General features: G+C 38.5%; 1 protein-coding gene and 1 long non-coding RNA gene across 2 annotated transcripts; one reads left to right on the top strand and one right to left on the bottom strand.

Annotated features, from left to right (window-relative positions):
• Positions 1–1,222: 1,222 nt before the first annotated feature.
• On the top strand, positions 1,223–12,795 carry LOC120882211. Its single transcript, XR_005725442.1, has 3 exons — positions 1,223–1,233; positions 10,678–10,682; positions 12,705–12,795. It is a non-coding gene; the product is annotated as an uncharacterized LOC120882211 (long non-coding RNA).
• Positions 12,796–26,393: 13,598 nt separating this feature from the next.
• Positions 26,394–26,855, bottom strand: LOC120881651 (profilin-2-like). The gene has a single exon (XM_040265330.1). It carries the CDS (start codon positions 26,853–26,855, stop codon positions 26,394–26,396), a length of 462 nt encoding a protein of 153 aa, XP_040121264.1.
• Positions 26,856–27,436: the final 581 nt, after the last annotated feature.

Consider the following 27,436-nt stretch of genomic DNA (forward strand, 5'->3'; position numbering starts at 1 on the left):
ATGAAAGCAGCCTAGATATCTATCGGCAGATGATTGGATAAGAATGCACTGGTACATATACAAAATGGAATATTACCCAGCTATTAAAAAGTATGCATTTGAATCAGTTCTAATGAGGTGGATGAATCTGGAGCCTATTTTACATAGTGAAGTAAATCAGAAAGAAAAACACCAATACAGTATATTAACACATACTTATGAAATTTAGAAAGATGGTAATGATGATCCTATATGCGAGACAGTAAAAGAGACACAGATGTAAAGAATAGACTTTTGGACTCTGTGGGAGATGGCAAGAGTGGGATGATTTGAGAAATAGCATTGAAACATGTTTATTACCATATGTGAAATAGATCACCAGTCCAGGTTCAATGCATGAGACAAGGCGCTCAGTTCAGGTGCACTGGGATGACCCTGAGGGATGGGATGGGGAGGGAGGTGGAAGAGGGGTTCATGATGAGGGACACATGTACACTCATGGCTGATTCATGTCAATGTATGGCAAAAATCACTACAATATTGTAAAGTAATTAGCCTCCAATTAAAATAAATAATTTAATTTACAAAAAAAAATTACACTTCCTAGCCATTAGTACAATCTTTGCTTGTGTTTTTCAAGGGTAGAAAAATATCTGCAAGGGAAAATTTCCAATATGCATATTCACACTTGCTTTATTTTCATCCCAATAACAAAAGGCAAATAATCACAAGCTGACCTTTAAAGGCATACCTTCTATAATTATCATAAGAGGTGGTGTTTCATTGGATAGTGGCCCAATGCCTTTATGATAAACAGCCCCTGTTCCTAAAGAGGTGCATGGCTCTTAACTTTGATTCATCAGGAACTTATATGAAAAGTATGTACATGCTTTGTATGGCTCACTCATTTTAAGGATCTTTGTATAATAGGTTCAGCCCCACCATAGGACAGCATAGAAATCTGGAGGAGCAATCCAGATTTGGCTCAGACAAAATGTAGGCACAGAAGAAGAGAACTTGAATCCTTATTAAGACCTTGGCCATTTTATCAATTAGGATGTTTTGGTTGCAAGAAAATAAAACCAAACTTTATTCATGTAATGAAATAGAGAAATTCTTCAGGGTTGACTTAATCTAGTGGCTCTATCTTCACTCCTTTGTAATTCTGTCAGTTTTACCCTCTTTTGTATTTTTGCTTTATCTTTAGGCAAAATTACTACATTAGGTCTGGGCTTCACAAACAAATACTACAGTGTTCAGAGGGAAAAAATGGAAAGTTGATTATAAAATTTATCCCAGAAGAATGAGTAAGAACTTCACTTAGAAGATTCCAACAAAACTTTTTTAGCATCATTTGCTCAAATTGTCAGTCTTGAGCTGATTATTGGCTTGAGGGGAATGAGAATAATAATCAGGCTACTCCTAAAGTTAGAGATAGGATCAGCTTTGCCTAAGGTATATGAGATATGTGGGAGAAGAGTGGTTACATGAATAAAATAAGGTTTGGTAAGTAAGAAGTGGAGAATAAATACTATCAGTTCAGTTCAGTTCAGTCACTCAATTGTGTCTCTGCAACCTCATGAATCGCAGCACGCCAGGCCTCCATGTCCATCACCAACTCCCAGAGTTCACTCAAATTCACATCCATCAAGTTGGTGATGCCATCCAGCCATCTCATCCTCTGTCGTCCCCTTCTCCTCCTGCCCCCAATCCCTCCCAGCATCAGAGTCTTTTCCAGTGAGTCAACTCTTCGCATGAGGTGGCCAAAGTACTGGAGTGTCAGCTTAAGCATCATTCCTTCCAAAGAAATCCCAGGGCTGATCTCCTTCCAAATGGACTGGTTGGATCTCCTTGCAGTCCAAGGGACTCTCAAGAGTCTTCTCCAACACCACAGTACAAAAGCATCAATTCTTCAGTGCTCAGCTTTCTTCACAGTCCAACTCTCACATCCATACATGACCACAGGAAAAAACATAGCCTTGACTAGACAGACCTTTGTTGGCAAAGTAATGTCTCTGCTTTTCAATATGCTACCTAGGTTGGTCATAACTTTTCTTCCAAGGAGTAAGCGTCTTTTAATTTCATGGCTGCAGTCACCATCTGCAGTGATTTTGGAGCCCCCCAAATAAAGTGTGACACTGTTTCCACTGTTTCCCCATCTATTTCCCATGAAGTGATGGGACCAGATGTCATGATCTTCGTTTTCTGAATGTTGAGCTTTAAGCCAACTTTTTCACTCTCCTCTTTCAGTCTCATCAAGAGGCTTTTTAGTTCCTCTTCACTTTCTGCCATAAGGGTGGTGTCATCTGCATAAGCATGGGCAGCTGCAATGTCACACAAGTGTGGGCAGCTGTGATGGTGCAGCCAAATGGAGCTACCCCACGTCCGAGGTCAGGGGCAGTGGCCGGGAGGAGTTACCCCATGTTCGAGGTCAGAGGCAGTGGCCAAGAGGAGCTAGCCCACCCCCCGAGGCCAGGGGCAGTGGCCAGAAGGAGCTACCCCATGCCCGAGGTCAGGGGTGGCAGCCAAGAGGAGCAACCCCACATCCAAGGAGCGGAGGCTGCATGGGCACAGGAGGGTCTAAAGGAGCTACTCCACATTCAAGGTCAGGAGGGGCAGTGGTGAGGAGATACCCCTCATTGAAGGTAAGGAGCAGTGGCTGCCCTTTGCTGGAGCAGCGTGAAGAGATACCCCACATCCAAGGTAGGAGAAACCCAAGTAAGATGGTAGGTGTTGCAAGAGGGCTTCAGAGGGCAGACACACTGAAACCATAATCACAGAAAATGAGTCAATCTAATCACACTAGGACCACAGCCTTGTCTAACTCAATGAAACTAAGCCATGTCCTGTGCGGCCACCCAAGATGGGTGGGTCATGGTGGAGAGGCCTCACAGAATGTGGTCCACTGGAGAAGGGAATGGCAAACCACTTCAGTATTCTTGCCTTGAGAACCCCATGAACAGTATGAAAAGACAAAATGATAGGGTACTGAAAGAGGAACTCCCCAAGTCGGTAGGTGCCCAATATGCTACTGGAGATCAGTGGAGAAATAACTCCAAAAAGAATGAAGGGATGGAGCCAAAGCAAACACAATACCCAGCTGTGGATGTGACTGGTGACAGAAGCAAGGTTCGATGCTGTAACAAGCAATATTGCACAGGAACGTGGAATGATAGGTCCATGAATCAAGGCAAACTGGAAGTGGTCAAACAAGAGATGGCAAGGGTGAACGTCGACATTCTAGGAATCAGCGAACTAAAATGGACTGGAATAGGTGAATTTAACTCAGATGACCATTATATCTACTACTGTGGGCAGGAATCCCTTAGAAGAAAGGGAGTAGCCATCATAGTCAACAAAAGAGTCCAAAGTGCAGTACTTGGATGCAATCTCAAAAACGACAGAATGATCTCTGTTCGTTTCCAATGCAAACCATTCACTATCACAGTAATCCAAGTCTATGCCCTAATAACTATAAAGGCATCTAAGTTTATTCTCAAAGTTTTCTCCATTTTATAGACTGTTCTTTCCTTCTTCCACAAAGGTGGAAATTTTATCTAAGCACATGGTCATTCAATGAAAGATCATATTTCCTAGTCTCTCAGCCAAATGTGACTCTGGAACTAAATTTTTGTCAATAGTATATGAGCAAAAATATACCACCCATTCATACTGTATGTGCAACCACCCATTATGACCACTGATTTAGATCATACCTGAAAGGCCTAGTGGTTTTCCCTACTCTCTTCAATTTAAGTCTGCACTTCTATAGTCATTTATTTGTTAATAGATATGTAAATATATGCTTGTTGTTCAGTCTCTAAGTCATATCTGAATCTTTGAGACCCCATGAACTGTAGCATGCTAGGCTCCTCTGTCCTCCACTATCTCCCAGAATTTGCTCCAATTCATGTCCATTGAGTCAATGATGCCATCTAACCATCTCATCCTCTGTTTCCCCCTTCTCCTCCTGCCCTCAATCTTTCCCAGCATTAGGGTCTTTTCCAGTGAGTTGGCTCTTTGCATCAAGTGGCCAAAGAATTGGAGCTTCAGCTTCAACATCAGTCCTTCCAATGCTTGTTCAGTGTTTATTTCCTTTAGAATTGCCTGGTTTGAATTATTCCCAGTCCAAGGGACTCTCAAGATTCTTCTCCAGCACCACAATTTGAAACCATCAATTCTTTGGCGCTTAGCCTTCTTTATGGTCCAACTCTCACATCTGTACATGCCTATTGGAAAAACAATAGCATTGACTATATGGATTTTTGTTAGCAGTGATGTCTGCTTCTTAATGAACTGTCTAGGTTTGTCATATTTTTCCTTCCAAGGAACAAGCCTCTTAATTTCATGGCTGCAGTCACCATCCACAGTTATTTTGGAGCCCAAGAAAATAAAATCTGTCACTGCTTCCACTTTTTACCTTTTTATTTCCAACGAAGTTATGGGACCAGATTCCATAATCTTATTTTTTTACTAAAGAGTTTTAAGCCAGCCTTTTCACTCTCCTGTTTCACCCTCATCAAGAGGCTCTTTAGCTCCTTTTCAGTTTTTGCCATTATAGTGTTATCAGAAATGTCTGTTTAGGTCTTCTGTTTAGGTCCATTTTTTAATTGGGTTGTTTGTTTTTCTGATATTGAGCTGCATGTGCTGCTCATATATTTTGGTGATTAATCCTTTGTCAGTTGCTTCATTTGCAAATATTTTCTCCTATTCAGAGAGTTGTCTTTTCATCTTGTTTATAGTCTCCTTTGATGTGTAAAGGCTTTCAAATCTAATTAGTTCCCATTTGTTAATTTTTGTTTTTATTTCCATTATTCTAGGAGGTGGGTCATAGAGAATCTTGCCGTGATTTATGTCAAGGAGTATACTGCCTTTGTTTTCCTTTAAGAGCTTTATAGTTTCTGGCCTTAGGTTTAAGTCTGTAATACATTTTGAGTTTACTTTTCCTATATGGTATTATGAAATATTCCAGCTTCATTCTTTTACATGTAGCTCTTCAGTTTTCCCAGCACCACTTATGGAAGAGACTGTCTTTTCTCCTTTGTGTATTCTTGCCTCCTTTGTCAAAGATAAGGTGCCTATAGGCGTGTAGGTTTACTTCTGGGCTTTCTGTCTTGTTCCCTTGGTCTATATTTCTGTTTTTGTGCCAGTACCATACCATCTTAATGACTGTAGCTTTGTAGTATAGTATAGGATCATTGATTCCTCATGCTCTGTTTTTTCTTTCTCATGATTTCTTTGGCTATTTATGATCTGTGTTTCCATACAAATTGTGAAACTTTTTGTTCTAGCTCTGCAAAATGTACTGTTGGTATTACAGTTTGATGGAGATTGCATTGTATTGGTAGATTGCTTTGGGTAAAAATAGTCACTTTCATAATATTAATTCTCCAAATCCAAGAACGTGGTATATCTCTCCATCTGTTTGTGTGATCTTTAATTTTTTTCATCAGTGTGTCATACTTTTCTATATACAAGTCTTTCTTCCCTTTAGGTAGGTTTATTCATAGGTATTTTATTCTTTTTGTTGCAGTGGTTAATGGGGTTGTTTCCTAAATTTTTTTTCTGAATTTTCATTGTTAGTGTATGGGAAGGCAAGCAATTTCTCGGTATTAATTTTATATCCTGTGACTTCATTGATTACCTCTAATAATTCTCTGGTGTCATATTAAGGGTTTTCTATGTATAGTATCATGCCATCTACAAACACTGAGAGTTTTATTTCTTCTTTTCCAATCTGGATTCCTTTCATTTCTTTTTCTTCTCTGATTGCTATTGCTAGGGCATCAAATACTATGTTGAATAATAGTCATGAAAGTAGACACCCTTCTCTGGTTCCTGATCTTAGAGGAAATGCTTTCAGATTGTCACCACTGAGAATAATGTTTGCTCTGGTTTGTCACATATGGCCTTTATTATGTTGAGATACATTTCTTCTATAACTGCTTTCTGAAGAGTTTGTATCATAAATAGGTATTGGATTTTTTCAAAAGCTTTCTCTGCACCATTGAGATGATCATATATTTTTTGCCTTTCAGTTTATTAATATAATGTATGACATTGATTGATTGGCCTATACTGAAAAATACTTGCATCTCTGGGATAAACCCCACTTGATCATGGTGTAAGAATCTTTTAATGTGGTGTTGGATTCTGTTTACTAGAATTTTGTTGAGGAATTTTAGATTTACATCCATCAGTGATATTGGCTTGTTATTTTCTTTTTTGTGTGTATGGCATTTTGTCTGGTTTTAATAACAGGGTGATGCTGGCCCCATAGAATGAGTTAGGGATTTTTCATTCCTCTTTGATTTTCTGGAAGACTTTGAGCAGAATAGGACTTTGCTCTTCTATAAACTTTTGGTAGAATTCACCTGTGAAGCTGTCTGTCCCTGGGGTTCTGTTGGGAGATTTTTGGTTACAGTTTCGATTTCCATGCTTCTGATTGGCCTGTTCATATTTTATATTTCTGTCGGTTCAGTTCGGAAAGTTGTACTTTTCTAAGAATTTATCTACTTCTTCAGGGTTGTTCATTTTATTTGCATATAGTTGCTTGTAGTAGTCATTTATGATCCTTGGTGTTTCTGCATTGTCTGATGTAATTTTTCCTTTTTCATTTTTAATTTTATTGATTTGAGTCTTCTCTTATTTCTTAATGAGTCTGGCTAATGGTTTGACAATTTTGTTTATCTTCTTAAAAAACCAGCTTTTGCTTTTATTGATCTTTGTTCTTGTCCTCTTTCTTTTTTTCATTTATTTCTTCTCCAATCTTTATGATTTCTTTCCCTCTACTAACTTTGTGGGGGGTTTGTTCTTCTTTGTAGTTGCTATAGGTGTGGGGATAGGTTGTTTATTTGATGTTTCTCTTGTTTCTTGAGGTAGGCTCATATTGCTATAAACTTCCCTCTTAGCACCACTTTTCCTGCATGCCATAACTTTTTTTTTTTTTTACTTTACAATACTGTATTGGTTTTGCCATACATCAACATGAATCCACCATGGGTGTACATAAGTTCCCACTCCTGAACCCCCCTCCCACCTCCCTCCCCATACCATCCCTCTGGGTTATCCCAGTGCACCAACCCCAAGCATCCTGTATCCTGCATCAAACCTAGACTGAAGATTCATTTCTTATATGATATTATACAAGTTTCAATTTTAGTTGCTATGCTTTCATCATCATTTCATTGTTAACAAACTGTGGAAATTTTCTAAATAGATGGGAATATCAGACCACCTTATCTGCCCCCTGAGGAAACTGTATGCAAATCAAGAAGCAACAGTTAGAACCAGACATAGAATTACAGGGGTTCTGTAACAATTTAGAAAGGTGGGGTGGGGAGGGAGCTGGGAAGGAAGTTTAGGAGGGAGCGTACATGGCTGATTTTTGTTGATATTTTACAGAAAGCAACAAAATTCTGTAAAGCAATTATCCTTCAATTAAAAAATAAGTTTAAAAAGCACACAGATGGAGATATAGTATATACATACATATATACACACACACATACATACATACATAATGGAATATTACTTGGCCATAAAAAAATAAAATCTTGCCATTTGCAACAACATGGACAGATCTGGCCCTGGAGTTCTGTTGGGAGGTTTTTGATCATAGTTTAGAGTTCCATGCTTCTGATTGGTCTGTTTATATTTTATCTTTCTCTCGCTTCAGTTTGGAAAGGTGTACTTTTCTAAGAATTTACTTTTTCAGAAGTAGAGAATGATGACAATAACAATGATGAGTATGGAGTAGAGTGCACTAAATAGCCAACATTGTAAGAGCACTTAGAAGCAGCAATAGGGGCTTGGGAGGTTTTTTTTAAGTGATGTGTAAATGATTTTTTATACATAGCATGCAATTCTTTCAGACTACCTGGATGATAGCCATTTGACAAAGAACAGATGTCTTTGATGGCAATAATTTGTCCCAGCTGTGACAATTGAGTGTGAAACTTTTGGGGACATCTAAAATCAGGCTTGCAGGTAGGTTCAGAGCAATATAAGAGCCTGAAAAATATTCTGTATATTTTTCAGTCTACTAGTGCCCCTGTAGTGACTTTTCTGAGTGAACGTTCATGTTTCTTTTTGAGATAAAGTTAATCCAATATGCTTGCATCTTGCTTTCATAAGTGAATGCTATTCATTTCTGTCAGGTGCTTCTTAGTTTTCATAGTTGCCCTAAAGAACGAAAGGTCTCCTACCCTGAACCTAATCTGCCTCTCCCACTGACTTTGATACACCATAATTTCCAGCCAGCCACCCTAGACAAACTTCTCTTGTCCATCCAAACATTTCTGCCACTTGTTTCTTCTCTGTGCTTTTGTTCAAGCTGTCCTCAATACCTGAAATTCCCTTCCCTTTGCTTTTTCTCACCTTTGACAGTTCTGCACAACTCCATAAACACAGTTCAGGTCTCACCTTCTCCCAAATTGTTCTGAAATTATTCCATTCTATGTTAAGTTCTTTCACTCTTCACATTGCATTGTGGACCATAGACCCTCATTATAGTAACTACCACATTCTACCTCAGGAGAGTTACATGTGAGTGGATTTGACTCTATATCCAACACCCTCTCTCTTCTTAGTATAGCCTAACACAGGATCTTCAGCATATTAGTCCCTTGTGAATATTTGTTCATTTACTCTTTCAACAAATATTTATTGAGAACCTTTTATGTCCCAGGCACTGTGCTAGTTTTACTGGGGATATAACAATAATAACAATCAAACATCTGTATCCTCACAGTACTTATATTCTATTATGCAATACAGAAGATAAATAAAGAAGTATATCCTATGTTAGTAATAAGTGGTATTTTTAAAGTAAAGCATGGTAAGAAGGATAGAGTTACAAGAATAGGATAGACAGGGAAAACCTCAGAGAAAAGGTGACATTTTATTAAAAATCTTAAGAAAAATAAGAAAGGTAGACACTTTCTTATTTTTTTTTTAATCTCAAGAAAGGGATATCTGGAGAAAGAGTGCTTTATATTATAGAAACAGCATGTGCAAATGTCCTGAAATAAGAACATAAAAGAAGGACAGTATTAGGAGACAAGGTCAAAGAAGTAGTGGGAAGCCAAATCACATAAGTGCTATTGACCTAAATTGAGTTAAAAAATGAATCAATAAAAGTGAGTATAGGAGACTGATGGAATATAAGTAGAGTATGTTGAATGAATTCTGGACGATGGCCAGTTTTGACTCCAGGTCTTACCCTGCACAGGGCTTTCACCTTCTAAGCTTAGCCTTTCCGTTTGCTCCTTAGTCTTCAGGTATATAGCCTACTCCATAGCTACTTCAGGGCTTCCCTGGTGGCTCAGAGTTTAAAGCGTCTGCCTGCAATGCAGGAGACGTGGGTTCGATCCCTGGGTCAGGAAAATCCCCTGGAGAAGGAAATGGCAACCCACTCCAGTATTTTTGCCTGGAAAATCCCATGGACAGAGGAGCCTGGAGGGCTACAGTCCACAGGGTTGCAAAGAGTTGGACATGACTGAGCGACTTCACTTTCCTTATAGCTACTTAGTGCCTTTGTCTCAAGTTGAATCAGGGGCTCTGACTAAATTAAGCACAACTACAATTCAAAACTAAAACAGAATCTAAGAGCTGCTTGAGGCAGGAAATCCTCAGAGTCCTGTTTTCTAAACTGAACCAGAGACTCAGAGAAGATTTCCAAAACTGAGGGGTTGTTTGGCTTGCTCTTCATTTAATCACCCAAACTTTGGGTCACTTTTGATCTGTGAAAAGAACAGAATGCTTTCTCCTCAAATAGCTTTCCAAGAAGGAAGGTGCTTATATCTCTGTCTCTTTGGGGACCAGGTAAAAAGGGGAATTAAGCCCTGTTTTATGGAGGGTGTTTTGTGGGAAAGAGCAGAGGAAAGCGAATTCAGTCTTGCAACGTTCTAGGGTGTTACACTAAAGGAAGTAGTGAGGAGGAGGAGGAAGAAAAACACAGACCACACGCAGAAATGTGACTATTTTTATTACTGGCCTGCAGTATTAGAGCTTGTTTAGTCACAGGAAACTGAACAGCAGATCTTTATAATGCGTGGAACCCCATTAGACATTAGATCTTCCTGCCACAGACTTGGTGCCAGTAACTCTCTTGAGGAGAGAGAAATTCAGAGCTTAAACTTTATACTCCTAATGGCCACGTGAAAGTGACAAGTAGGATAAAGTTATGGTTGCTGCATCCCCTGACTGGCTGAAACTTAAATGGAAAGTAGTGGGCTAGTAGGTGGTGATATTCATCCAAGAAAAACCTGGCCTCAGGATTTATCCTGGTGTGAGTTACTTCAGGCAGAATATGTTAAGGAGGATAAAGAATGGGTTGCAAACTGGTGATAGTTATTTGTATGGCTTCAAGTTATGATTGTTTTGCCAGCATCATTAAAAGAAAATAGTAACATGATGACTTTTACATGGGGTATGAACTCTCAAGTCCAAAACACTCTCTTGCCTTATACTGAGAGGCAGTATGTACAATAGTTAAGAAGACTAGAGCTCTAGGATTAAACCTCTTGTTTCTGTAACCTAGATCTGCCACTCACTATCTTTCTTTAACTTTCCCAATCTGTATATGAAGATGATAAACGGAATATTTCTTTAATATATCAGTTGACAAGGATGTCACAGTCATCAATGATTGCCACCCTCCATCATGAGCTGGTGAGCCTGGGAAAACTCAGAAAGGAAAAGTCTGCCATCTAGCAGCCATCAGATTGCAGTCACTCCCTATGGTAAGCCCCAAGGAAACTCAGGATGTGGAAAAGCAGGATACTTGTGGAGGCCTATACCAAGGTCACAAGAGCAAGGCCTTGTACCAAGGTCACAGGTGAGGAGCCACACACCAAGGTCATCTCTGGAACTGACTGAAAGTGAAGGTGAAGTGAAGTCGCTCAGTCATGTCTGACTCTTTGGGACCCCATGGACTGTAGCCTATCAGACTCTTCCGTCTATGGGATTTTCCAGGCAAGAGTACTGGAGTGGATTGCCATTTCCTTCTCCAGCGGAATCTTCCTGACCCAGGAATCGAACCCAGGTCTCCTGCATTGCAGGCAGATGCTTTACCGTCTGAGCCACCAGGGAAGCCCCGGATCTGACTGAGCACCACAGCAACTGTTGCCATGAGCTCCCCTCCCCACCCTGATCTAAATCAGCCAGCTCCCTGGTCCAATATTAGGTAAAAATACCCATCCTATTACTCACCCTATAGCACCCTACAGAGAAGGCAATGGCACCGCACTCCAGTACTCTTGCCTGGAAAATCCCATGGATGGAGGAGCCTGGTAGGCTGCAGTCCATAGGGTCACTAAGAGTCGGACACAACTGAGCGACATCACTTTCACTTTTCACTTTCATGCACTGGAGAAGAAAATGGCAACCCACTTCATTGTTCTTGCCTGGAGAATCCCAGGGACTGGGGAGCCTGGTGGGCTGCAGTCTATGGGGTCGCACAGAGTCAGACATGACTGAAATGACTTAGCAATAGCAGCATAGCACCCTAACCAATTACCTGATGCCAAACTTCCAGAAGGAATTTTCCTTGTCTTAAGACTATAAAAATTGTCTACTGGGCTTGTGTTTCAAGATGGTAGAATAGAAGGATGTGTGCTCATCTCCTCCTGCAAGAGCACCAAAATCACAAATAGCTGTTGAACAACCATCAACAGATGGATGCCGGAACTCACCAAAAAAGATACCCCATGGCCAAAGACAAAGAAGAAGCCACAGTGAGATGGTAGGAGGGGTGCAAACACAATAAAATTATATTCCACATCCACCGGATGGGTGAGCCACAATCTGAAGAATAATAATACCAAAAAAGTTCTCCCACTGTTGTGAAGGTTCTGAGCCTCATGTCAGTCTTCCCAGCCTGGGGATCAGGCAAAGGGACTGGGAATCCCTAGGGAACCTGTCTTTGAAAGCTAGTGGGATTTGATTACAGGACTTCCACAGGACTGGAGGAAACAGAGACTCCAGTCTTGGAGGACACAAACAAAATCCTGTGTTTGCCAAAACCCAGGTGAAACCCAGTGACCCAACAGGAGACTGAGCCAGACCTACCTGCTAGTGTTGGAGGGTCTCCTGTGGAGGTGTGGGTCGACAGTGGCTCACCATTGGGACTGGGGCACTGGCAGCAGCAGTCCTGGAAAGGGCCCTTTGGCATAAGTCCTCTTGGAGGTCACCGTTTAACCCTACCACAGAACCCATAGACAGCATGCAGGGTCGCCTCAGGCCAAACAACTAACAAGGAGGGAGCTCAACTGCACCCATCAGCAGATAATTGGATTAAAGCTTTATTGAGCACAGATCTGCCTACCAGAGCAAGACTCAGTTTTTCCCACCACCAGTCCCTCCCATCAGGAAGTTTATACAAGCCTCTTAAATTTATACAACCTCATCCCCCAGGAGGCAGACAGAAGAAAAAAGAACCACAATCCCACAGTGGGTAGAACCAAAACCACATCACAGAATGTTAATCATGATAAAAAAGCAGAGGATTTTGTCCCAGATGAAGGGACATGATAAAACCTCAAAACAACCAAATGAAGTAGAGACAGGCAACCTTCCAGAAAAATATTTCAAAATAATGATAGTGAACATGATCCAGGATCTCAGAAAAATAATAGAGGTAAAGATTGAGAAGATGCAAGAAATGTTTACCAAACAGCTAGAAGAACTAAAGAACAAACAGAGATGAACAATATACTTAGAAGGAATCAATAGCAGAATAACTGAGGCGGAAGAACAGATAAGTGTCCTGAAGGATAGAATGGTGGAAATTGCTGTCACTGAACAGAATATAGATACAAGAATGAAAAAAATGAAGACAGCCTAAGAGACCTCTGGGACAACATTAAACACACCAACATTCGCATTATAGGGGTCCCAGAAAGAGGAGAGAGAGAGAAAGGACCCAAGAAAATATTGTAAGAAATAATAGCTGAAAAATTCCCTAAAATGGGAAAGGAAATAGTCAACCAAGTCCAAGAAGCAAAGAGAGTCCTAGGCACAATAAACTCAAGGAGCAACACACAGAGGCACATAGTAACCCAACTGACAAAAATTAAAAACAAAGATAAAATATTAAAAGCAACAAGGGAAAAATGACAAATAATATACAAGGGAACTCCTATAAGGTTATCAGCTGACTTCTCAACAGAAACTCTACAAGCCAGAAGGGAATAAAAGTGAAGAACCACCAGCCAAGAATACTCTACCCAGCAAAACTTTCCTTCAGATTTGATGGAGAAATCAAAAGCTTTACAGACAAGCAAAAGTTAAGAGAATTCAGCACCAACAATCCAGCTGTACAACAAATGCTAAAGGAATTCTCTAGGCAGGAAACACAAGAAAAGGAAGAGAACTACAAATAAATAAATAAATAAATCCAGTACAATTAAATAAATGGTAATAGGATAATACACATAGATAATTATTTTAAATGTAAATGGACTTAATGCATCAACCAAAAGACATAGACTGGCTCCGTCAGTTCAGTCACTCAGTCATGTCCAACTCTTTGTGATCCCATGGACTGCAGCATGCCAGGCTTCCCTGTCCATCACCAACTCCCAGAGCTTGCTCAATCTCATGTCCATCGAGTCAGTGATTTCATCCAACTAGCTCATCCTCTGTCATCTGGGTGGATACAAAAACAAGACCAATATATATACTTTCTACAGGAGACCCACATCAGACCTAGGGATACTTATAGACTGAAAGTAAGGGGATGGGAGAAGATATTCCATGCAAATGGAAATCAAAAGAAAGCTGGAGTAGCAATACTCCTATGAGACAAAATAGACTTTAAAACAAAGAGTATTATAAGAGACAAAGAAAGGTACTACATAATGATCAAGGGTTCAATCCAAGAAGATATAACAACTATAAATATATATGCACTCAACATATGAGCACCTCAATATATAAGGCAAATACTAACAACCATAAACAGAGAAACTGACAGTAACAAAAAAATAGTAGTGGACTTTAACACTGCACTTTCATCAATGGACAGATCATCCAAACAGAAAATTAATAAGGAAACAAGGCCTTAAATGACAATTTAGAATAATTGGTCTTAATTGATATTTATAGAATATTCCATTCAAAAGCAGCAGACTACACAATCTTCTCAAGTGCACTCGGAACATTCTCCAGGATTAACCACGTGCTGGGTGAACCTTGGTAAATTTAAGAGAACTGAAATCATATCAAGCATCTTTTCTGATCACAACGCTATGAGATTATAAATAAATTACAAGAAAAAACTCTAAAAAAACATAAACATGTGGCTAAACAATATGCTACAAAACAACAAATGGATCACTAAAGAAGTCAAAGAGGAAATTAAAGAATACCTACAGACAAATGAAAACAAGACCACAATGGTTGAAAACTTAATGGATGCAGCAAAAGAAGTTCTAAGAGGGAAGTACATAGCAATACAATCTTACCTCAAGAAACAAGAAAACCCTCAAATAAACAACCTAACCTTACACTTTAAAATACTAGAGAAAGAAGAACAAACAAACCTAAAGTTAGTAGATGGAAAGAAATCATAGAGGTCAGAGCAGAAAGAGATGAAATAGAGACAAAAAGCAAACACAAAGATCAAAGAAAGTAAAAGCTGCTTCTTTGAAAAGGTAGACGTAATTGATAAACCTTTAGCCAGATTCATCAAGATAAAAAGGGAGAGGACTCAAATCAATAAAATTAGAAATGAAAAAGGGGAAGTTACAATGGACACCATAGAAATAGAAAAGATCATAAGAGACTACTGTGAACAGTTGTATGCCACTGTTGGACATTAATGGGCAATCTGGAAGAAATGGACAAATTCTTAGAAAGGTACAGTCTCCCTAGACTGGACCAGGAAGAAATAGAAAATATGACCAGATCAATCACAAGCACTGAAATTGAAACTGATTGAAAACTTCCCAACAAACAAAAGTCCTCAACCTGATGGCTTCACAGGCAAATTTTATTAAACATTTAGAGAAGAGTTAACTCCAATCCTTCTGAAACTGTTCCAAAAAATTGCAGGGGAAGGAAAACTTTGATACTCATTTTATGAGGCCAACATCACCCAGATACCAAAACCAGACAAAGGTACCACAAAAAAAGAAAATTGCAGGCCAATATACTGATGAACATAGACACAAAAACCTTCAACAAAATACTAGCAATCTGTATCCAACAATACATTAAAAAGATCATATACCATGATCAAGGGGGATTCATCCAAGTGACGCAAGGATTTTTCAACATCCACAAATCAATCAATGTGATATATCACATTAACAAATGGAAGAATAGAAGACATATGATCATCTCAATGGAGGCAGAAAAAGATTTTGACAAAATTCAGCATTCATTTATTATAAAAACTCTACAGAAAGTGGGCATGGAGGGAACATACCTCGACATCAGTTCAGTTTATTTCAGTCACTCAGTCGTGTCTGACTCTTTGCAACCCCTTGGGCTGCAGCACACCAGGCCTCCCTGTCCATCACCAACTCCCAGAGTTTACTCAAATTCATGCCCGTTGAGTCAGTGATGCCATCCAACCATCTCATCCTCTGTCATCCTCTTCTCCTACCACCTTCAATTTTCCCCAGCATCAGGGTCTTTTCAAATGAATAGCATCTTTGCATGCATCAGGTGGCCAAAGTATTGGAGTTTCAGCTTCAGCATCAGTCCTTCCCATGAATATCCAGGACTTATTTCCTTTAGGATGGACTGGCTGGATCTCCTTGCTGTCCAAGGGACTCTCAAGAGTCTTCTCCAACACCACAGTTCAAAAACATCAATTCTTCGGCATCTTGACATAATAAAGTCATATATGACAAACCTACAGCTAGAATCATATTCAATTGTGAAAAGCTGAAATCCTCTCCTCTAACACCAGGAACAAGACAAGAATGTTCACTCTTTACACTCTTATTCAACATAATTTTGGAATTCCCAGCTACAGCAATCAAAGAAGACAAAGAAGTAAAGGAAATCCAAATTGGAAAATAAGTTAAACTGTCACTATTTGCATATGACATGATACCATGCATAGAAAATCCTAAAGATGCCACCAGAAAACTACTAGAGCTCATCCATGAATTTGGTAAAATTTCAGGTTACAAAAATAATACACAGTAATATGTTTCATTTCTATATACTAACAATGAAATATTACAAAGAGAAATTCAAGAAATAATTTCATTTGCCATCACATCAAAAGGAATAAAATACCTAGGAATAAACCTTCTTAAGGAGACAAAAGACCTGTACTCCAAAAACTTTAAGATGATTAAAGAAATCAAAGAAGACATAAACAGATGGAAAGATATTCCATGTTCATAGACTGGATGAATCAATATTGTCAAAATGACTATAATACAGAAGTCAATCTACAGATTGAATGGAATCCCTATCAAATTACCAATGGCATTTTCCACAGAACTAGAACAAAGAATCTCAAATTTTGCATGGAGACACAAAAGAATCCGAATAGCCAAAGTAATCTTGAGAAAGAAAAATGGAGCTGGAAGAATCAGGTTCCCTGATCTCAGACTACCTACTATGGTCATCAAAATAACATGGTACTGGCACAAAAATAGAAATATAAATCAATGGAACAGAATAGAAACCCAGAATAAGCCCATGCATCTATGGTCAATTAATCTATGACAAAGAAGCAAGACTCCACAATGTTAGAGAGAAAGTCTCTTCAATAAATGGTACTGGGAAAACTGGACAATGACTTGTAAAAAATGAGATTAGTTCATTCTTTAACATTATACACAAAAAATAAGCTCAAGATGAATTCAAGACCTATTGTGAGCCGGAAACTGTAAAACTCCTAGAGGAAAACATAGGCAGAACACTCTCTGACATAAATCACAGCAACATCTTTTTTGATCCGTCTCCCAGAATCATGGAAATAAAAGCAAAATTAAACAAGTGTGACCAACTTAAACACAAATATTTTTTAACAACAAAGGAAACAATAAATAAAATAGAAAGACAGCTCACAGATAAGGGGAAAATATTTGCAAATGATGTGACCAATAAGGTATTAGTTCCCCACATTCACAGTTTATGATGATTTAACAGCATCAAAACAAACAACTCACTCAAAAAATGGGCAGAAGACCTAAACAGTTTCTCCAAAGAAGACATACAGATGGCCAATATTCACATGGAAATATGTTCAACATTGCTAATTATTAGAGAAATGCAAATCAAATCTATAATGAGATATCACCTCACACCAGCCAGAATGGCCATCATCAAGAAAATCCACCAAGAACAAATGCTGGAGAGGGTGTGGAAAGAAGGTAACCCTCCTACACTGTTGGTAGGAATGTAAATTCATACAGCTACTAAGGAGAACAGTATGAAGGTTCTTTTAAAAACTAAAAATGGAGTTACCATATGACCCTACAATCCCACTCCTGGGCATATATCTGGAGAAAAAACATGACTCAAAAGGATATATGCACACCAATGTTCATTGCAGCACTGTTTATCATAGCCAAGACATGGAACACATGGAAGGAACTTAGATGTCTGTTGACAGTGTAATGGATAAAGAAAATGTGGTATGTATATATATTCAGCCATTAAAAAGAATGAAATAATGCCATTTACAGCAACATGGATGGACCTAGAGAGTGTCATAATGAGTGAAATAAGTCAGATAAAGGAGAAATATCATATGACATCCTCTATATGTGGAATCTGAAAAGAAATGATACAAATAAACTTATGAAACAGAAAGAGACTTACAGACTTATAAAATAAACTTATGGTTGCCAGAGGGAAGAGACACTTAGGAAGTTTGAGAGCGTCATGTGCACACTGCTATATTTAAAACAGACAACCAACAAGGACTTATTGTGTAATACATGGAACTCTGCCCAGTGTTATATGCCAGCCTGGAAGGGGGTGAATGGATATTTGTATACATATGGTTGAGTCCCTTCACTGTTCACCTGAAACTATCACAACATTGTTAATAGGCTATATCCCAATACAAAATAAACAGTTCAAAAGAAAAAAAAAATTCTGACAAAAGTCCAGGAACAGGTGGCTTCATGGGGGAATTCTATGAAACATATAAAGAAGAGTTAATATTTATCCTCCCCAAATTATTCCAAAAAATTTAAAGAGGAGGGAATTTCCCAAATTTATCCTACAAGACTACCATTACCCTGAAACCAAAATCAGAGAAAAACACTACAAAAAAAGAAAAGAAAAAGAAAATTACAGGCCAACATCTCTGGTAAGTATAGATGTAAATATCCACAAATCAAAATTTTAATGACATGTAAAATGGGCCATACACCATGATCAAGTGGGATTTATTCCAGGGATGCAAGGATGGTTCACTATCTGTATATCAATTAATGAAATACACCACAGTAACAAAATGAAGAATAAAATCACATGATCATCTCAATAGATGGAGGAAAAAAAAAAAGATTTGACCAAATTCAACATCAATCCATGATAAAAATTCTCATCAAATTTGGTATAGAAGGAACATAAGAAAGATCATTTAGAACAAACCCACAGTTAACATCATATTCAATGATAAAAAACTGAAAGCATTTCCTTTAAAATCAGGAGGAAGACAAGGATCTGCACTCTTGTCACTTCTATTTAACATAGTACTAGGAGTCCTTGACACAGCAATCAGACAAGGAAAAGAAATAAAAGGCATCCAAATTGTAAGGAAAGAAGTAAAGCTGTCATTATTTGCAAATGACATAATACTACATATGAAAAATGTTAAAGTCTCCACCAAACAAAAAAACTATCAGAACTAATAAATGAATTTGGTACATTTGCAAGTTACAATATTAATATACAGAAACTTGTTTCTTTTCTATACACTATACAATAATGAACTATCAGAAAGAGAAAGCAAAAAAAAATTCCCATCCCATTTAAAATATTATCAATTTTTTGGCAAAAACCAATACAACATTATAAAGTAATTATCTTTCAATTAAAAATAAAAATTAAAAAAATGAAATAACATCAAAAAGAATAAAATATCTAGGAATAAACCTAACCATGGGGGTGAACAATCTATACTCTGAAACTATGAGACAATGATGAAAGAAATTGAAGATGATACAAAGAAATGGAAAAATATTCCATGTTCATGAATGAGGAAAATTAATTTCAGTGAAATGGTGATGCCACCCAAGAAATCTACAGATTTAATGCAATTTCTCTCAAAATACCCATGACATTCTTACAGAACTACAACAAATATTCCTACAGTATGTATGGAAGCACAAAAGACCCCAACTAGCCAAAGAAATATTAAGAATAAAGAACAAAGATGGAACTATCATGCCCTTCAGACTATACTACAAAGTAATCAAAACAGTATGATATTGGCACAAAGACAGATAAATAGATCAATGGATCAGATTAGAGAACCCAGAAATAAACACATATGCATATGGTCATCTGATACAACAAAGGAGGCAAGAATGTACAATGGGAAAAAGACAGTCTCTTCAATAAGTGTTGCTGGGAAAACTGGACAGCTATATGTAAAAGAATGAAACTAGAACATTCTGTAACATCATATACAAAAATAAAATAAAAATGTATTAAAGACCTAAATGTAAGATTACAAACCATAAAACTCCTAGAAGAAAACAGACAGTACATTCTTTAATATAATTCTTAGTAACAATTTTTTTTGGAGACAGTTGTCTCCTCAGGTGCTATCACTGAATGTTCACTTTCTCTCATGTCCCACATCCAATCTGTCATCAAATTCTGCTCGCTTTACTTTCAAAACATATCATGTACCTCTATGTTTATAGCAGCACTATTCACAATAGCAAAGATATGGAAACAACCTGAATGTCCATTAGCAGATGAATGGATAAAGAAATGTGGATTATGTACATACACACATATATATAGCCATAAAAATGAAATAATGCCATTTGTAGCAACATGAATGGACCTAGAGATCATCATATTAAGTAAAATAAGTCAAACAAAGACAGAATCATTTCATATCACTTATATGTGGAATCTAAAACACTGACACAAATGAACTTATTTGAAAAACAGAAATAGACTCAAAAATATAGAAAACAAACTTATGGTTACCAAAGAGGACAGCAGGAGGGTGGAGATAAATTAGGAGTTTGGGATTAACATATATACACCAATATATATAAAACAAGTAAACAACAAAGACCTACTGTATAGTACAGGGAACTATACTTAATATCTTGTAATAACCTATAATGGAAGAGAATCTGATAAGGACTATATCTACATATTGATATATATACATATATATATACATGAATTACTTTGCTGTACACTTGAGACTAACTCAACACTGTAAATTAACTATACTGCAATTTAAAAGAAGTACCCAGAATCTGACTCCTAATTCCCATCTTCCCTCCTACCACTCTACTTTACAATCACCATCTCTTACCTGGATATTGCAGTAGCCCTATGACTGCTCTCTCTCTTCCTTCTTTGCCCTCTTACAATCTATTCTCAATATAGTAGCCAGAGTGCTCTCATTAAAACACAATCAGGTCATTTAAACCATCTGCTGAAAATTCTCTCAAAGTTCCCCAATTAATTCAGAATAAAACGTAAATTCCTACAAGGCCTTATAAGATCTAACCCACATAACTTTTCTCATCTCAACTCATACAATTCCCTTCCCTTCCTTGCTCACTTTACTCCAACCTTCACCCCAGTTCAAACATAGCAATTCTGCTTTTACCTCATAGTTTTTTCCTCTACCCTGAGATAATCACATGACTTGCTTCCTTACCTCTTTTGGGTCTTTTCTTTACATTGTCTATGGGTAAGGTACTTGCTGTGGTCTGAATGTTTGTGTCCCCCCAAACTTCGTTGAAATCCTAACCTTGCAAATGTGATGGTATTAGTAAGTGGGACCTTAGGGCAGTGATTAGGCTCATTGGAACCCTCATGATTCGGATTGTGGTTCCTATAAAAGAGATCCCACAGAGCTACCTAGGCCCTTCCACAATGTGAGGACACAGTGAAAAGGTACTGGCTATGAACCAGGAAAATGTTCTTACCAAAACACAACATCCTGGTGCCTTGATCTTGGACTTTCCAGACTCCAGAACTGTAAGAAATAAACTTCTGTTGTTTATAAGCTATCTAGTTTGTGCTATTTTCTTGTATCAGCCTGACTAAAACTAAGACTCTAGCACTCTTTATCTTATTTAAAATTGTAAAGCTCCCCTATTTTGCTCCACCATTTCCTGCTTCATTCTCTGCTTTTCCTTTTTTCTTTCTTGGCACTTATCGCCGTCTAGTATACTATGTATTTTACTTAATTTTTTGTAGTAGCTGTCTCCCATATTAGAATGTAAGCTCCATGAGAGCAGGGAGTTTTCCCTATTTTATTCACAATTGTATTGTCAGTGCTTACAATAGTGCTTAAACATAAGTGGACAGTTAATAAATATTTGAATGAATGAATGAATATACTCTTTAATACCACTTACTCTATTGCATTATCATTTATCTGTTCAGAGTAAACACACAGTAGGCACAAAATAAATATCTGCTGAATGAATGGCAAAAGCCTTCTACAAACTGTAAGACACTCAGCACTTTATCATTAGGAAATAGTTGCCCTGTTTCCCTCTAGACCACAAATATGAAGCTGTTTACTGCTGTTCCTAAGAACTGCCTCTACCCTTTCCATAGGGGGCAACATTTTATTCTCAACCCACCCCCATCCTGGCCATCTCCAAATCAGTTAAAGCTTATTGTTATAACTAGCATCTCAGACCCAAAGTTTCTTGTCCCTGTTGTCAATTGCGTGGGAGCTCAGTCTGCTCCCCACACCTCCAAGTACTTGCCTGAAGACAAGTATCTCTAACTTAACCCCCACACACATATCCCCACACCTGATCTGATATTTAAAGCACTTTATATTTTCCAAAGCACTTTGTGTCCATTTTTAAATTTGACCTCCACACTAATCCTGCAAGTATCAACATCTCCATTTTTTTTTAGATGAGAAACCAGAGGACCATAAAGTGATTAGCCAAGAATATATACCTAATAAATGATAGTTCAGGGCTGGGAATCAGATTCTTAGAATTCAGTTCTTTTCACCCCATTGTAAATGACTGTATAAAATATCCAACAAGAAAATAAATATGAATAAATGAATATACTGCATGTAGAACTCCTAGTTAGCAGAGAGAATGCACGTTTCCTATAATAATGAATAAGGACAGCATTCATTGGAGTTCTTCCACTTAATTCCTACACCATTAATTGTGTATACCATTCAATTGGCATGGACCTCACCCTATTCAAGAAATATAATAATCACATAAAGCCTCAAAGCCAGAGCTAAAGATTTCCCAGAGTGAGACACTCTGCTGCCCAGAAGCAAAGGAAATGTGATAAGTGCTGGGGATAGGAAGGACAAAGAGGACTCAACAACCTTCCTTCATTCTCCACTAATTTAAACTGTAGGAAATCAAGGAAGTGGCTTGGCTGGAAAATTAACCTTTATTCGTTCATTATGTCTGTCATTTATTAATCATCCAGGAGGTCGTATATTCATGAGAACTTCCTAGCACAAAAGCCTGCTAATAGGGATTACAACCAAATAGTCATCTCTAGGGGACCTTGAAGGCCAATAACGTAAAGAAAACATACACATGCATAGTAAGGACTGAGAGCTGAAAGAGTTCAGTGTTATGAGAGAGGTGCAAAGCACAAAGTGAGTGATTCCAAGTCAGGAGGAAACATATCCAAACCTGGAGAATAAGAAATATCCTTATAGAAATGGGCCTGGTGACTGGGTCTAGACAAATAAGTTGGGCACTGGCTTGCGATTATTAGAGAAGGGGAGGGCAAGTAATAGTGAGTTCTGAGAACACTATTCAGGAAATTGTGAAGCATGTGATGAAAACAATGAGTTATTCAGTGTGACTGTACTGCAGAGTACAAGAAAGGATAAGTGGGCATCAAGGTGGCAGATGAAGGTTAAGGCTAGCTTCAGAATTCACTGTGAGTACCCAAAACAGGAAGGGCACATAAGGTGGATGGAGAGGGGAAATGAATCCTAATAGCAAGGCTCAAGTTTCTCTGTACTGACCCTGAGCTCTCATGTAGCCTGTCCTTATCCCTTCTGGTAATAGAACAGTCCAAATGAATTTTTCTCTTCATTCAGTTGTACCTTACTTGTACAAGGCACATTCAGTTTCTAGGGAAAGACTTCACCATGGCAACAGGCAAGCATGGTCTGGTACCACAGTAAAGTGCTTCTTTCTGGCTCAAAAGGACAGGATCTCTGCTAGGTGGCCACCATGTAGGTTCCCTTCCTGTTCCTAGCTTAACACTCTGGTCCTCAGTAAGTCATACATCCAATTAAGTCTTTTGTTCAATTGGGAATCTGAATAGCTTATCTTCTAATGAAAGATTTGCTTGGGCCTTTCTAATTGGCAAGGCCATTTTCCTCAATGGCCCTAATTTCTGAACATGTCTTTATGTTTTAGAGATCCAGGCTGTAAAGAATACTCTAGAAGGCTCAATTATCTTAAGAATTTTCCTTCTTTACCCTCCATCTCACGTCTCTTTCTTTCCCTTCAGGGGTATGTATTAAGCCACATTGAGGCTCTATCCAAGATAAAGGTTCTACTGAAGCCACTTACATATTTAATTTTTTTCCCTGGCTTATTGCCCTACCACTATTTCAAGCTCTTTTCTTAACATAAGCCAATGTGAAAAAGCACAAGGGGGTTTAGTTAACCAAGAGCTCAGTGTGAGTCAGAAGTATAACATGGCTGCCAAGATAAAAGTTACAGCAATTTCATTAGAAAGAGAGGATCCAAAAGGAGGGCAATGAGACTATTTGCTCTGCATTGCTGTTCTACCCCGAGAAGAGAGCATCTATTGTCTCACCACCATTTTTGAAAATGCTGCGAGTGAGAAGGGAAAGAAGTATTGTCCTGGGAGGCTGCAACCACATGGGTCTCCTGATAGTTCCTCAAAAGAACAGGCACACTCCTGCCTCAGGGCCTTTGAATGGTTCTTCTCTCTACCTGCAGCACTTCCCCTAGTTCTCGACATCACTTAATTCCTCACTTCATTAGGCCCCTGTGCAGATACCACCTCTCCTGAGAAGCTGCCCCTGATCTCCCATTTAAAACAGTCCTTCCCATCACTCTCTACCTCTCTTTTTACTGCTTTGTTGCATGACACTTATCAGCTCCTGACACATATTCTGTTTCTTCCATTAGAATATAAGCTCCATGAACACAGGGTTATTGTGTACTTTGTTTACATAGCACAAGCTCAATACATATTTATACAAACAAACTTTCTCATGCCATCTACCTCATTGTATTGCAACTTATTTTTTTCATTTGTCTTGTCCCCACTAGAATTTTATTTAAGAAACTTCTTTTCTCTAATTTTTGACATTTTTTTATTATCTAGCCAATACTTGGCATGAAGAGTGTTGGATGGATGGATGAATGTGCTGGCAGGATATCGTAGAGAGGTTTCAAAAGCTGGATGAGGTTGGCCTAGACCCACATTGCCACATACAGTAGCTACTAGATACTTATGATTACTGAGCATTTGAAATTAAGCTTGTTTGAATTGAGATGTCTTACAAATGTAAAATGCACACCAGATTTTGTTTAGTTGCTAAGTTGTGTCTGATTCTTTTGCAATGGCAAGGACTGTAGTCTGCCAGCCTCTTCTGTCCATGGGATTTTCCAGGCAAGAATACTGGAGTGGGTTGCCATTTCCATCTCCAGGGAATCTTCCCGACCCAGGTATCAAACTCGCTTCTCCTGCTTCGCAAGTGGGTACTTTACCACTGAGCCACCAGGGAACCCATGCACACCAGATTTTGAAGCCTTGGCATGAAAACATGTGAAATATCTAATCAATAATATTTTTGTTGATTATATATTTAAATAATAATATTTTGGATATACTGGGTTAAATAAAACACATTCTACATTCTTAAAATTGAATGCAACTGTATCATTTTTTCCTTTTTAAAGTAAATATTAAAATAAGTTAAAATACATTACATATATGACTAACATTATATTTGTATTGAATAGAACAGATTTTTGACAACCTCCATGTGTAAACTTCAACCTTTATAGGCTTGTGAGGGTATATATGGCGAGTATTGAAGCCATTCCCTGAAATTGACAGAGAAGAAGTTTCTCCATAATTACTGCTCCTGGTGGCAGTAGTATTAAATGAGTGATAGTCACTCAATCATGTCTAACTCTTTGTGACCTCATAGACTGTAGCCTGCCCAGCTCTTCTATCCATGGAATTCTCCAGACAAGAAGTGCTATGGTTTATTATTCAATCTCATCTTTCTCATTCCTGTCTTCTTTCACACCAGCTTGTCCAGAGTAGCTAGCAACAAGCCAGATGGAATAGTTAGAGCTTTTTACCTCCTTTCTTAGCTGCTGCCCACCCATGTTTTCCCTGATGGTGACAACAATGAACAGATAAATAGTCCAAAGATAAGCCACAAATTGGAAGAATGAAATCTACCCACAAATACCCTGGATCATCCACATGTAGCAGAATCCCCACTTTGAAAAATCTCTCTTTTCCTGATAATTGATTTTATCCATATAGCCAACTCCCCTCCCAAAGCCCCATGATGTGTTACCCTAGAAGGGGAAGAGAGAAGTAGAAGGCAAACCATCTGTCGTTTTTTTTGCAGATTATAATAAAGTTGGGAAACAAAACTAATGTGTGTGTGAAAAGTTAAACAAGATTATGGGACAATCATCCAAGACATGCTGGGCAGAGTAAGATTAAATACATACAAATTACTCATAGAGTTAGTACTATAGTAATTCAAATTAGGGTCAGCCCTAAAGGTTGATGCAGGCAAGGAAAGATTCCTTGAGGAGGTAGTAATTGTGCTGAATTTTGAAGGATAAACGTGATTATTACAAAATCATAGATTTCCAGAACTTATAGGGCCCTTAGAGACATAGTGCATTCCTCATTGTACAGATAAGGAAACTGAGGTACACAGAGAGAAAGATACCATAGTTAGAAAAAAGTTGAGAGTGCAACCAAGATTTTCTAGTTCCCAGTCCAGTACTCTTCCCTCCAAGTGCTGAGATAGGAGAGATGTTGTTCTAGGTGTAAAAAAGGTGCAGAAACTCAAATGCTTGAATACTCACTCCCCAATCTGCTCCTCTCCTAATAAGCTTAAACACACACACACACACATCTCCAAACCTGATCTGGAATTTCCCTTTATTTTCTTCAAGACTGTTAATCTGGAAGGCGAATCAGATAACATTGAATTCAAATTCCAGGTCAAACACCAAGGCCTTTTTATTTACTTAGTAATGGGCCATGTGTTGATGAATGGCCTCTTTGATGTAACCCACCATCTCAAAAGCCTTGAGGTTGAGAGGCCCTCCTTCAGTTCCTTTTTGTCCCATCACCACAAGGTATACAGACTCGATCTGAACTACTGTCACTGCTTGGCTGTCCCGACTCTGGCCTTTGGTGCGGAGATCCATGGTGTTGTTGCCCTCAGTGTATAGGTTGTCCCGGATCAACAAGCATTTGGTCCCTGCAAGAGTGATTCCCTGAAAAAACAACTTCTCTCTCCCTTCTTTCACCAGCAAGATCTGAATTTCTTCCTGGGTCAGTTGGAACAGGTTGCCTTCAGGATAAGAAGCTAATAACCAAGGTGGGGAATTGGTGATTATTGCCGCATCACAGCACATCCCAGTCTGTAGGAAGAGGGTGATGCAGTCTTGCCAGACTTCTTCACTGATATCCCCTGTGCACTGCATGATTCAGGTAAGCTGTCTCTAAATGATGAATAAAGTGATTTCTGGCAAGTAGGTCTTCAAAAGAAGTTTGTTGGTAGTTGGCTCAAGATGAGACTGAAATAAGCTAAAAATATAGTCTGTTTTTGATGGCTTCTCCCCAGCAGCAAGGTGGAGGAGGTCTTGATGACTTGTGTGAAGTTATGCCCCAGCTGCCCTCTGTTGTGACTTATCAAGCTATCTTTGGAGCAGGAGTGAGGTCACAAAGGCTTTGTGACTTGTTAAACAGTCATAATTCACCACATCATGGGTGACCTTTGGCAGTAGCTTTCAGTGTTTGTATCTCCAGCTAGTGAGATATTGGGGCAAAACACATCTACTTACTTCCCTAGGATACCATGGGAGAAACACCAACCCCCAACATCAGAAAATCCCTCAATGTAGAATATAACTGAGTAATATTTGAGTTGGAGGTTTGGATATAAAGCAGGACAGGTGAGATTTAGTGCAGCAACTAGTATGCAGATGTTGGCTAATCTGAGACCTGAGCTCTAGGTACAAAGTAAAAAAAACCCCACAGGCCCACTGGCTTACACCTCTTTTTG

This window comes from Oryx dammah, unplaced genomic scaffold, assembly GCF_014754425.2.
Source record: "Oryx dammah isolate SB20612 unplaced genomic scaffold, SCBI_Odam_1.1 HiC_scaffold_23, whole genome shotgun sequence".
Lineage (NCBI taxonomy): Eukaryota > Metazoa > Chordata > Mammalia > Artiodactyla > Bovidae > Oryx > Oryx dammah.

What these genes read in the sequence shown, in the direction of transcription:
- LOC120881651 (XM_040265330.1), bottom strand. Translation starts at nt 26,855, where the DNA reads ATGCAGTGCACAGGGGATATCAGTGAAGAAGTCTGGCAAGACTGCATC.